Here is a 13,410-nt window from a genome sequence, read left to right as displayed (position 1 = left end):
ATCAGTTTTTTAAAAATAGCAGTTAATGTGTAGAATTTTCACCTTGAATACCTCTGTTTGCTGATATCTGTGATGTAAGCAACTACATCAAGGACAGCAAAGTGTAATATAAAAACAATGCCTGAATACTTGTCATCTTGGTCTTCTAAACGTGGATCATTTCTAATGTCACATGAATTATTACTATACTCTCTATAAAATAAATTTTAAAAAAGGTAAAAAAGGTAAAGAGCCAACAAAAATTTAAGCTTTCTTGAAAGCAAGTGGTAATATTCAATCATATGTCAAATCTTACATAACTTATCTGTTAATCTGTGCAACTGATTTGATGATAAAAATAGATAATATATCAACCATTATTAATCAACTACTCTTGTTTTGAAAATTTATAACATATGTATTGTTGTAGGTTAAAAAAATAAATAAATAAATGAACTTGGGACTGTCCATGAGGATAGATAGATGCCAGTAGACCTGTGGAAATCCCATTCAACCCTGCTGTCCCCCTACTGGGAATTTAATATAGGTAAATGTAAATATCAGGTATGTGTCATAGCTGAGAAATTGAGAGCTAATGGTTAAAGAATGAGAAAGCATCTGGCATAGAAACCTAAGAAGAACAGTCAGAAAGGGATTGGAAAATAAGTGTAGTATAATTATATAGCAGCTGGCAGACATGGTGGTACAGGCCTGTAATACCAGCACTCAGGAGGCTGAGGCGGAGGATTGCCATGAGTTTGAGTCCAGTCTGGGCTACACAGTTCAAGGGCAGCCTGAACTATAAAATGAGACAACCCCCCCCCCGACAACACACACACACGTGCACAAATACTGTAGGAGCTGAGGGAAATGAGGATTTCCCTAAGAGAAGATAACAGTAGGGGATGAGACAATGGAGAGATACAGGAAGATAAGCTCTTAGAAAATGCCATGGGTTTGGTGCATTAATGACCTTAAAACTTGTAATTTCTCTGGACGGTGGGGGCAGAGAACAGACAGTGGTTTACATGAGTGAGTGGTAAAGTACAGGTAGTAGTGCCATCTACTATCTAAAAGTCTCTAGCAGTGAAGATCCTTGGCCTTACTGAGGAAATGAGGTATGTAGAATGAGTAAAAAGAGTGCTTTGGAGTTGGAGGAAACCTAAATATATTTCTAGATTGAGGGAAATAACGTCAGCATGGAGAGACAGGTTGGAAAGGCAACTGAGATTACTGAAGAGAGGTCTGAAGAGACAAAAGGTTTGGGATCAGAAGCACTCAAGAGCACAAGAGGAAGAATTGTCTTGTCCTGCCTTGAATTACTGCTTGACCTAATATTCCATATTCCAGTAATCTAAGTCAAATCTCAAAGGCATCATTTATTCTGTTTATTTTAAAGCTACCAGTGAAGACTATAAGCTCCTGGAAAACATGAATAAGTTAACCAGCTTGAAGTATCTGGAAATGAAAGATATTGCTATAAACATTAGTAGAAACTTGAAGGACTTAAACCAGAAGTGTAAGTAATACTTTTTATAATTAAAGGTGTTTGTATTAAATGTTCTTTTGTCCTTGGAGCCAATGAAAAGAGAGAGAACACTGCATCCCTATTTCCTGAGGACACCTTTGCTAAAAAATGAATTACAAAATCAAGATGAATTTCTTCCCTTCTGAAGATTAGCATGATAGTATGGTTTTTTCTCCCTACCAATCTTGATTTTATCAATTTAGTCCTGGAATGTTTGGAAGAAGAGGGGTAGCTAGGTTCTAGTGAACTGATTTACAATGAAATCCATAAAGGACTACTCTATAAACAGAAAAACAATCTATAAATGGAAAAGGCTAATTTAGAATATAATTGGATTTATTTTTGTGTTTTCTGATTTCTGTTTGTGTTTCTTAATACTAGAGCTGTGGCCAACTTACGGCAGGCGTGCTGCAGCAAGCAATATCTTTGAAAGCTCTAAAAGATTCTCCATCATTGCACTAGCTCAGCCTTCTTCAGTGTGGCAGTACCCAGGAAATTGAATCAGTAAAGAAAGACTGAGGAATAAGAAATTTTAAAAAAAAGGAATATCAGTAGAATGGAAAACTTAGACTAGGTCACAGTTGTGCCCAATTATGAGGTACTGTCTTCTAAGAAGTCCTCTACTCTGCCAATGGTGAAAATCATGTCACTCTACCTAGTCTGACTCGTAGCTGAAGAGACACTAACATTCTTCATTTCTGCTTTTTTTCTACACTTCTTGTTGAAAACATGTAAACGTGGTTTGTCTTTAAAGATGCTGGACTACAGCCTTACCTGGATCAGATAAACGTAATTGAGGAACAGGTAGCAGCACTTGAACAGGCGGCCTACAAGCTGGATGCATATTCAAAAAAACTGGGTAACCATTTATTTTTTCTAGTTTAATTTCATAAAGAGTCCATCTTGCTATTGATGTCCTTAACTAATGTAGCATTTGTTGTGTGCATACATTGATCTGTTAAAATCTAATGAATAATTATTAAAAATGACATTTCCCAAATACTTAATGGCCTGCCGGATAGTATTCTTACTGTTTTGCAAGTGTTAAGTATTTTATTTTCCTAATAATTTGTGAGTTAAGTACATAGCATTTTTATTCCCATACTATAGGAGAAGAAAATGTTGTTTAAGAGGCTAAATAACTTCCTTAAGGACACAAAGCCAGTAAAACATATGGAAGAGCCATATTCCAAGTCAGGACTATTTGATTACAATGCTCAAGCTTTTAATCATGGTTCAGTATACTAAATCATCTTTAATAAGGTATATATATATATATATATACACACACACACACACACACACACACACACATATGTCTTTAAAATGGAATAGTCAAACAATTTTTTTTTTTGGAAGAATTTCTTTTACTTTCAGAAGAAAACTAATACTTTTAGTGTTGTTGACTGGCTCTGGCTATTATATTCCTGGTAAAAAGTAATGAATTTGTTCTTATCCTATGCACATTATTTGCATCAGTGACAGTTGGTGACTACTTCAAGTGGTGTGTAGCCAGCTTAAATTTAATATCTATAGTGAGAAACAGTTAATTTCTTTGACTGCTGTGAACCTTACCATGTAGAAGACAGCTCACCATGCAGTTTTTGGTTGGTTTTTTTTGTTTGTTTGTTTGGTTGGTTGGTTGGTTTTTTTTTTGTTTTTTTGAGACAGGATCTTGCTGTGTAGTACAGGTTGGCCTCAAACGTGCCACAGTCCTCCTGGTTCAGCCACCCAAGTGCCGGACCACCACGTGCTTTTTAGTTTTAAATGGAAAAAAAAAAAAAAATCTGTCACAGCAAGAGGCTTATTTGATCGCCTTTAAAAATTCTCTTTATCTTTCAAAATTGCTTCCTGGGATTGAGATATAAGGATAAGAACATAAAAGGGGAAACATACATGTATTCATCCTGAGTATTCCAGTCTGATTCCAGAAGGCATTTGCGATTGCCTGACAAGGCAGTTTCTGGTATTTAGTAAGACTTCAGATAAGTCAAGTACCAGGAGATCTGCTCAATTTTGATGAAGCTTTTCAAGCAGGTGCAATATTGACATGGTTAGAATTTAATGACCTTGTTTTGGGTCTGGGTATGTTGACTCTTTAATTTCAGATTGTACATATCAGTGATGTGCATGTTTGGGCAGGTGACAAAGCTAAAAGTTTTAGAAATATAATATGCATATCTGAACTTGTTTGGAAATACTAAAAGTGTCTTTGTGAGAGTCAGTGTTAAAAGACAGTGCTTTCCTTTTCTCCATGCAGAAGCCAAGTATAAGAAGCTGGAGAAGCGGTGAAAAACATTCCTATAGCGTAAGGCCCTTTTGAATATGGAAGAATATTTTATAGCATCTGAATTCTGAGGCTGATAAAATATCAAAGTTCCTCAAAAGGAAACCTCGCTGGTCACACCAGGAACATCTCAATGTTGAATAAACTTGAGGACAATGGATACTCCTGGACCTTCTGTGAGGCAATATCTGCCAGAAATTCACACAACTCCTTATTACTTGAACGCTTCATCATCCATTCAATACAGACACTCTCTGGAAGTTCAGGATAAACCTGGGCTTTCCAGTAGAAGCGAATGAGAGGACCTATTTCTCTGGCAGTGGTTATTATTTTCTTAAGTGGCTGGTTTTGGAGTTCCTGTGTAAATGGTTTTTTTTTTTTTTTTTGGTTTTTTTTTTTAATAGTACTAATGTTATTAACGGGTGTAAATTAAAAAAGGAAAACAAAATGTGGTTTTTGTAGTCTGTTACCTTTTGAATGTCAGTAATTTACTTTTCTATAACATGGCAAATAACAAAATGTTAAAAAAAAACGGTTCTGAGCTGACTGAGCAGAAGTATTGCAAAGACTGTTTTGATAGCTTGGTAAATGGGATGGCCCCTTTATTTTTTTCCTGTATGAGTGAAACGTCTTGGTAGGATGGTGTCTTGACATGTGTTCTTTTTGAAATGCAATAAATCCAGGTACAGTAGGACACATCTATAATCCTAGCACCTGGGAACTGGGGAGGGGGGGATTACAAATCTGAGGCTAGCCTGGGCTACATGGTGTTCAAAGCTATCCTGGCTAGCCGCTGCTGCCCCTCTCCTCCCCCGCCACTCCCCACCTCCTCACCCACTAAAAAAAATATGTTGAAGACAAGGATATGCATGTTAGGTGAGAAGATGAGGGTTAGCATCCATGAAATAAAATAATTTTAAAATTTCAAGCCAGGTGTAGTGGTGCATGCCTGTATTCCCAGCACTTGGGAGGCTGAGGCAGGAGGACAATTCCAGACCAGCCTGGGCTCCAAAATGATCTCAAGGCCAGCCTGAACTGCATACATAGTGAGACCCTGTCTAAAAAAGACAATAAGTAAAATATTTCATACTTGTGTCTGTGGGGGTAGGGGTGCTGCAGGGAAGCTGATTGTCATCCTTTTACAATAATAACATGAGAAAGTTACTGAATAACCAGTTTGGAAGAGAAGCATCCTTATCCAGAGCAGAGTGTTCGAAGCCTCCAATTCCATTTCCAAAAGAGTTGATTGCTGTTTCCTGTTTTTCTCACAAAGTCTGCCTACCACATCACTTGTCCTTCACTCCTTTGTACTACTATGGGCCTTTCTCAGCTGTCCTAACCCATCTTCCACACTGCTGCCACAGCAATCTTTGAAATGTGAACTTCCCACACTACTGTTTAGAATCCTTTTGTGACTTCATAGCTTCTGAAAAGGCCAAACTTTTTACTATCATTATATATACAAGGCCTCTACTGAAAAAAAATTCCATTTCCTACTCCTATGTTTATAATATGTTCAGCTATCTTTAGATACCTTGTTTTCACAGATGAGCATTCACAAACAAATCTGGATATATAGGAAATTTGCAAAGATAGTACAGAGTTCCATAGGTGAGTTTCCATATTTTACTGTTAACTTCCTCATGTTAGATTTATTGCCTGAAAGTATTTGACAAACTTGCAGTCTTCAGTGCCATTTTTGGCCCGTGCTGTATTAGCTAAAAAGCAGGGGGAAAAAAACCCAAAATGCATGCTTATTGTGCTAATAAAGGTATCCATATTTATGAGTAAAGCTGTTAATACTTTCCCTGAAAGCATTGCACAATTGTGAAGAAAACGCACAAAAGCTTTGGGAGTTCTTGCTTAAACTTGCATTTACTTTTCTCCTACTAGGATGTCCTTTAACTGTCAGAAACTCTCCTTTGTTTCTGTTTCCTCATTGTATACGTTGTCTCCTACTACTTAGCCAGCACTTAGAAAAGTCCAGGTAAAAGGTTGTAGCTTTAAGAGACTAGAGAACCAAAGAAAAGCATGCAACCTGATTGATTCTTGAATGAAAATAAATCCAAGGTATAAAATCAACCTGAGAGAACAACTAGAGAACTTTAACTATGGATATGTTATAGGTGATGTTATTAAATAAAGGTCAATTTTCTTAGATATGTTAACGGTATTGTGGTTACCAGAGGATGGTAATGTTCTCATTCTGATTTTTTTTTTTTTTGCTTTTATTTTTATTTATTTTTTTTGATAATTTTTTTTTTTTTTTTAATTATCTTGGCACTGGGGTTTGAAGCCAGGGTCTTCATCCTAAATTGTCCAGGCTGGGCTCGAATTTAGGATTCTCCTGTCTTGGCCTCACAGAGTTGAGATTACAGGCATGCACCACAGCAACTGAGTGTTGGCCTTACTAAGAGACAAGCTGAGACACTACTGATGGCTGCACTTTCAATACACTCCACGAAAATAATGCTCGGGCACCGTGAGAACAAAAGAACATGCACAAGTTTGGCAACGTGCTGACACTGAATCAAGGTGATAGGCATTACTCTTAAATGGGTGATAAGTTTAAAACTTCATAAAAAAAAGAAAGTAAATGAAGCGGGTCAGCCTCGCTCACTAAACCAATTCGGTTAGGTTAGATTTGGGCTCAACATTGTGTCAGGAAATTACCTGCAGCTGACTAACCTCAATTGCTTGGGATGGAACGGTATTTATTGATGATATTCTTTTGTTCATTTCCTGTTTCCTCTATTCTTTTCCTCTGCTCAAAGCGAAACCAAGCAAAATAGTTCTGTGCCTCGGCGCTCTCCGTAGACACTGCATTCTCATTGGCTAAGGTTCGCCTACGTCATATTATAGCGCCGAGGCATTTTCTTAGCGTGGATTCAGGTTCCGTATTGTAGGTGGTTGTCCCATCGTAAGATACTGGAACTAATGGCTCAGAAACCTCTACGCATGTGAGTGACCCTGAATCGGAAGTGTGTGTGTGTGTGTGTGTGTGTGTGTGTGTGTGCGCGCGCGTGTGTGTGAAGAGACACGAGGTCAAGGGGTTGTAGAGCTGCTCGGAATGTTTGCCTGGCTGGACTCGGTGTCTTGCAGGCAAAATCGCCTTCGAGAAGGGCTTTTCGGCAACACTCACTGCAAGAGGCGTAGTAAACTTCTGCCTTCAGGGCTTCATCTTGTGCCGTCCTGGCCTGTGACACATCATCTCTTCTTTATTTCTCCCCTCACATCATTTGTTTATTAGCCAGATTTTCTAAGCCTGAAGCACACTAATGGGCCCAGGTCGGCGATGGGGATGTAAGTGAAGGGGAGGATAGTGAAGAGAGAACTTCGTGCATTCAGCAAGCATTTATTGAATAACTTCAGTGTGCGAGGCGCAGTGCTAGCATTGCGCAGATGCATTTCTTGCTCTGGTGGAGCTTGTAGCATAGAGAAACAGGTATTAACCAATGAGTACAGATGAATGATGAAATTACAAAAGTGCCATGGTAACCTGGTTCTGTGAAGATGTATCGTAATAGTATTTGGCTTAATGGTAGGAATCAGGACGCTTCCCTGAGAAACAGGAGATTTAAACACTTTTAAATATTTTTGTCTTTAATCTAGAGAAATCATTAGAATATATGTTCAGATTTTCATTTTGGGACGTGATTCAGAGCACAAGAAGAAAATAAGTCAGAGCAAAAATAGAGGACAAGTAGGGTTAGAGTGAGTGACGGCGGAAGGTTTCCTTAGTAAACCTTCAGAAATTGAAGGTTTACTAAGGAGGTGAAACAAGGCTGGTTTGATTGTGAGTTGTCACTGTTGAGTTATAGAATGAAAATATCTATCTGGTGTATAGGTATGTTTGTGGCTTTCGCCTCACACATGCTAGGCGAGCATTGTGCCACAGAGCTACATCCTTAGCCTGTATATAATAAATTTGAGGTGCCTTGTAATGTACAAACTGGATGCTATCTCTCCCCAAAATAATTATACTTTCATGTAACAGTTACTGTGGGAGAAGTGCAGAATCTTGTGGGTGCATCAAAAGCTGGTAAGGAATAGGGACAGGATGGTTCCCTAGAACTCGTGCTCAGAAGATAAAAAGTTTTAACAGTTTATGACAACACTTGTCCAGAGATGCAATGTGGGTTCTGAGATTTGAGAACAAGTGACTTTCTGAGAGATTTTGAGCCTTGAAGGATGGGGGGGAAATTAGACTCAGGGTGGTAGGGTGGGACTGCTAGGAGAGCTGATGTCTTCTAAGGAATGGCAGAGACTGAGTGATCAAATTGACAGTATTGGGAGGTTTCCACATGGTCACACACTGATGCTTACATGTTGTATCTAATAGAACCACAATAGTCTTGGTAACCGAAGTCATTTTTTTCCAGATCTTTAGAAACCTACACAAGAACGCCAGATCAGATAGACCTAAGCTATTGTGTGTATGCATGAACAATCTCTTTTGCTTCCTATCTGAATGTTGCATATCAGCTTGGGTTGAATATTGTGTTTGTGTATTTATGCTTTGAGTCATAGTAACTTCTCATGTTTTGTAGTTGATTTGCATTGAATGCAAACTAAAGAAATAAATGGCTGAAGGAGCAAAAAAAAGGGGGGATATTGAAATGATGTATTAAGTAGGAAAACCATATAAATCAGAATTAAGAGTCTTATGTTCTAACAAATGAGCTAGCCAGATGCCCCATAAATCAGAGTTACAAAAACTTAGAAATAGAACGAGTCACTTCATAACTTGGGGCCAGTTTGCCTTACCAGTCTTGGGTGTGGGCATGATACTACCTGCCCCCTATTCATGCCTCCTCCCATAACCCTTACTATATAAACTTATCATGGTATCTTCCCTACCCTGATTGTAAACTCTTTGGGGATTTAACAAAGTCTTCCTCCTCTTTATACTACTTCCATGTTCTTAACATTGTACCTGCGATATTATGCTTAGCATAATGTGTCAGTATGTGTTTGTTGAATGAATAACTAAAACCCTTTACCAAGATAGAGGCACTAGAAGTCAGTGGAGAGAATAAATGTGAAAAATGTTTGGCAAAGGAACTTGATGGGACTTGGTGACTAGATGGAGATTTCAGACTCTTGGTGACCAAATTGGTGACTCATCCATAAAACTTGGGAATGAGAAGAAGCTGGCTTAACTGTGAAGGAAATAAAAATCTAAAGTTTAGATATAGTGAGTTGGGGGTGTTGATAAGACCTTCATGTGAAGCTGCTCCGTGGTTAGTAGTACTTTACATGTACCAGACCTAGTAGGTGCAATGGCTAGGTCACCTGTTTACCAATAGAGAAGAGTAGTGCACACATAGCAAATCTGGCAAGCTAGTTGTGTTTCTAAAGTCACCATTATGTTGTCTGTTTGCAGTTTGGCTTGTGGAGATGTTGAAGGAAAGTTTGATGTTTTATTCAATAGAGTTCGAGCAATTCAGAAGAAAAGTGGAGACTTTGATGTAAGCCATTCCTTTTTCCTGAATTAAATTTTACTAATGTAGTCAAACATAGTGAAATAAAGTTCCAACTCCTTTGTTAAGCTCTTAATTGATCACAGATTCTCCATGTTTGTTAAACCGAGTTTCTTTTGTGTACATAAGAACGCAGTAGCTGAGAAGCGATGGGGAAAAGGAGAGCTGTTTACTGTACACTATACCCTTTTCTTTTGCATTTGGATCTTGTTACTTTATTGTTGTACAAAAAAATTGAAAAGAGGCTAACAAAACCGTCATAGGTGATTCTGATCTCGGGTTTGGAAAGCACAGATCTACTTCATGAATATGACACAGGTTAAATCAGTAACGTGTACAAATGCTACACAAACTAAAGAGCTCTCAACTAATGTTGTAGGATACAGAAGAGCAGTCTAGATATAGGGATACTTTGTATTTCTCAGAAGGGTTCTTTCAAGTACTGTTTCTCTGTCATTGGATATATATTCCAAGGGAGGTGAGCCACAAAGTGGAAGATGGGACTGGGAATATTTGAGGAGCCCTTAAATTGTGATTTCATTGGAAAATTCACTTTCCTGATGCCCTCTTCTCCTTCCCTAACTTGAATTTGACATGCAGTTAGTCAAAATATAATAATTTGTAGGATCAGTAACTGTCAGAATTGCTGATAAATAATTATGCATTGAACTTCTGCAAATTGATGAATAATATAAACTTGGTTTGAGGCCATTCAATAGGGTAAATAGCCAAATGTTACTATTGGTAATAAATGCTTTGATATTTAACAATCTCATATGTCTGTTTAAAAAACTCATTTTAGCTGCTGTTGTGTGTAGGAAATTTCTTTGGCTGCACCACAGATACTGAATGGGAGGAGTATAAGACTGGCATCAAAAAAGGTATAGAAATTATTTTTGTTCAACATGTGATTTCTGACAATTTCAGGTGCTCCAGTTCTTGCTGGGTTGTTTCTCACATACTAGTTGTTTAAAGAGTTCCCTCCTGAGCTCTGCATTGAGCCAGAAAGAATATTCATAATCCCTATGTTTACACTGTGAATTGGATTCATTTTAGTTCTAGGAAGATATTCTCATTTGATTGGCAGGAACTGAATGCAGTCAATTGTCTCCTTTCTTTTTTCTAGTTTTAGTATTTTTTTTATTAAAAAATGTTACCTTGGCTTTGTATTTTCATTATACGTTGACCATCCACCCTAGGATACCACTTCATTGATACAGTGACATCATCTAATAGTCAAGCCATAAAGCTGGGTATAGAATATTGTTAGTGGTAAGTATGTTCTGCATTTAGGATTACTGTAGGCAAGTGCATAGGCTATTTTTACAATGAGTGTTTTTGTGCAGGGAAGAATTTCTCCTATTCCAAAACAGATCTGATAATTATATGATGTCATGTCTGTTTCCCTCACTAGCTCCTATTCAGACGTATGTACTTGGTGCCAATAATCAGGAGACAGTAAAATATTTCAAAGATGTTGATGGGTGTGAATTAGCTGAAAATATTACTTATTTGGGTAAGTTTTTATTTCTGTATTTGTAATGAACATAACAGAGTTTTCAAAAATTAATTTCCCAGGAAATTTATCTAAGATAGATTCTTCTGCCATTACTGCCAGACAGAATGGGGTTCTTGCCTAGCATCTGCCTCTACCTTTAGGACAGTGGTGTTTTTCTTTATTGTCCCCACCCCCATACTTCCACTCATTCTCCTTTTTGTTCCTGTTACCCAGTACACACTTGGCCAATTGGAGGAATAAACTCTTAACCTCTAGTGTATGCAGTACTATAGTATGAGTTGTATTCAGTAAAGGAATTACATCTGTTCAGCCATACCAGAACCCTTGCCGGATATCTACAACCTAGCTGTTGGGTTTCTAACTAGCTTAGCTCAAAGTTTAATTGTCAGATTCTGGTAACTCAAGTTTTGGGGGCTGATGTTTGAGCTTTTTTATTCCTGTTGTCCAATTTCAGACCTTTTGTGTATGTGTGTGTGTGTGTGTGTGTGTATTTAGTACAGGGTCTACAGGGTCTCACTACACATATCAGACTCCTAGTGATTCTTCTGTTTTCGCCTCCCAAGTGCAGGGCTTAGAGGCACACGCTACCATGCCCAGTCTCATTCGCCCTCTCAGCATGCCCCAGGGGCTGGGCTGGCATGGCACACCAGGAATCAAACCCCAGCCTCTGTGCTCTGCCTAAGCAGGCACTTTAGTCTGCTGAGCTATCTGACTGGCCCCAATTTCAGACCTGTTCTTCAATTCCAGGTTATAGTTATTGCCTGTATAACCCTCTGTGTTACTCTTAGTGGTTCTTTCAATATTTGGTCATTTATTTTTCTTTTCTTTTTTTTTTTTTTCATAGTACCAGGGATTGAACTCAAGACCTTGTGCTTGCCAGGCAGGCACTTTTGCCACTGAGCTATATCCCTGGCAGCCATTTCAAATTTTGCTTTTGTTTTTTTCCTGCTTTAATTTATTGCCTCTTGGATCATTCAAGTCATTTTTTTTCTGAAATAATTGTACTGCTCATTGTATTTTTACTTTATTGTCTTCTCTAAAAAGCTCCTGTGTTTCTTTTGGTATAAATGCTTCTGTCTCTCCCCACCATACTCCATTTTGGCCTGTAGTCTGTATCTTGCTGTGGTTTTATCATGTGAGCAGTCTTATCTTGCTTATCCAGTCAGATGGGATGCAGCAAAAAAAAACTGAGGAAAAGACTTTAATATACTTTTCTTCTTTTTCTTTTTCCTTTTCTTGTCTCTGTCTGTCTTTCTCTCTTTGTTTTGTTTGTGTGTGTTGCTGGATATCTAATCTAGAGCTTCACATGTGCTCTTTCATATGCTGCATGCCTAGTCTCTATGTTTTTGTTTTAACCACAATTGTAAAATACATATTTTGCAATCCTTTTGTTGAGCCAAACATTGTAGTCCATGCCTATATTTTCAGCTACTCAAGAAACTGGGGCAGGAATATTGCAAAGTTGAAATCTGCCTTGTCAACTTAATGAGGCTGGGTCTTAGGGGGGAAAAATTATTTTATTATTATGTGTTTGGTACAGGGTCTAGCTCTGCAGCTTGTACTCATAGTGATCCTCCTGTTTTCAGCCTCCCCAGCAGTGGAATTACAGCCGTGTGCCACCATGCCTAGACTCAGTGGCCTGCTCAGCACGCCCAGGGGGCTGGTGTGGCATGTGGTGCCAGGAATTGAATCTTGGTGCCTGCACTTGCCTAAGCAGGCACTTAGTCTGCTGAGCTATCTCACCAGCCCAGAAAAAATAATTTTCAAAGGGCTAGCAATGAGACTCAGTGCTTGTTCTCTGGGTTCTGTTTCCAGTCCCCCAAAAGAAAATAAATAGATAAAAACCATTTGTAGTAGATGTTAACATGGGCTTCACTTATCGCAATTGTCAGTGTAGTTTTTAGATTTTAATATTTGCTATTTGGCAGCCATTCTGCCAGACTAATATTGTTTGGGTACTTCTGTGAATTCAGTTGTTTTGAGATCCCATAGGAGAAACAGTGATTTTTTTTCTTGATGTTGGAGATGAAACACGCATTGCACATAATAGGGAAGCACTGTACCACTGAGCCGTATGACCACCTTGCAGGCAGTGGTCTTGATGGTGAACTTGGGATAGCGAGCTTGAAATGCTGGTGGAACGACTGCCATACAGTTAAGTGATAGTTCTTTCTAGAGTATATGAACTAATTACAGTAAGGAATACAGACTACTCTTCAGAAATTGCAAACTGTGAAGGCAATTTCTTTGTGATCATTTAACACATACTAAATGAGTTAGAATTAAGCATATTCTATTCTTTTTTAAGCAGTGAGTTTATTGAGAAGACTCAGTAAGTGAAAAAAGGAAAAAAACAGATGGAGCAAGGCCTGGGAGGCAACATGAAGGCATGGAACTAAGGCTACAAGCTGGGAACATAACTTCAAAAGAAAATAGTATCTCTGACTTTTCCCAAACAGTAAGAGTATCTTAAAAACAAAAAAGTACATATTTTGTAGACTGAAAGATCCTCAGAACACTAATGACTTTTTCTTATTGCCTCTTCCTGTTTTAGACTGTGTAGAGTCTTCTCTAAAAGACAAAAAGAAGAAAAAAATATTTCTTCTTAGTCACT

The 13,410-nt window shown here is 38.2% G+C and overlaps 2 protein-coding genes across 3 annotated transcripts in view; both read left to right on the top strand.

The window, feature by feature from the left end:
• Bloc1s2 (biogenesis of lysosomal organelles complex 1 subunit 2) overlaps positions 1 to 4,183 on the top strand; it is an 8,417-nt gene extending 4,234 nt beyond the window's left edge. The window contains exons 3-5 of the mRNA XM_004625549.2: positions 1,379 to 1,498; positions 2,262 to 2,366; positions 3,768 to 4,183. Of these exons, the coding sequence (XP_004625606.1) occupies positions 1,379 to 1,498; positions 2,262 to 2,366; positions 3,768 to 3,799 (257 nt within the window). The 3' untranslated portion in view covers positions 3,800 to 4,183. The remainder of the gene's footprint in view (positions 1 to 1,378; positions 1,499 to 2,261; positions 2,367 to 3,767) is intronic.
• Positions 4,184 to 6,671: 2,488 nt separating this feature from the next.
• The window catches only part of Cwf19l1 (CWF19 like 1, cell cycle control (S. pombe)), a 32,569-nt gene continuing 25,830 nt past the window's right edge, over positions 6,672 to 13,410 (top strand). The window contains exons 1-4 of one of the 2 annotated variants that reach the window (XM_004625548.3): positions 6,672 to 6,754; positions 9,181 to 9,265; positions 10,080 to 10,158; positions 10,692 to 10,793. In XM_004625548.3, the coding sequence (XP_004625605.1) occupies positions 6,732 to 6,754; positions 9,181 to 9,265; positions 10,080 to 10,158; positions 10,692 to 10,793 (289 nt within the window). In that variant the 5' untranslated portion in view covers positions 6,672 to 6,731. Of the gene's footprint in view, positions 6,755 to 9,179; positions 9,266 to 10,079; positions 10,159 to 10,691; positions 10,794 to 13,410 lie in introns of those variants that run through there. The other variant, XM_023709084.1, reaches the window with a different exon arrangement.

Source organism: Octodon degus, unplaced genomic scaffold (assembly GCF_000260255.1).
Source record: "Octodon degus isolate 3935 unplaced genomic scaffold, OctDeg1.0 scaffold00010, whole genome shotgun sequence".
NCBI classification, from domain to species: Eukaryota; Metazoa; Chordata; class Mammalia; order Rodentia; family Octodontidae; genus Octodon; species Octodon degus.
This window is presented reverse-complemented; position numbering and strand designations above follow the sequence as displayed.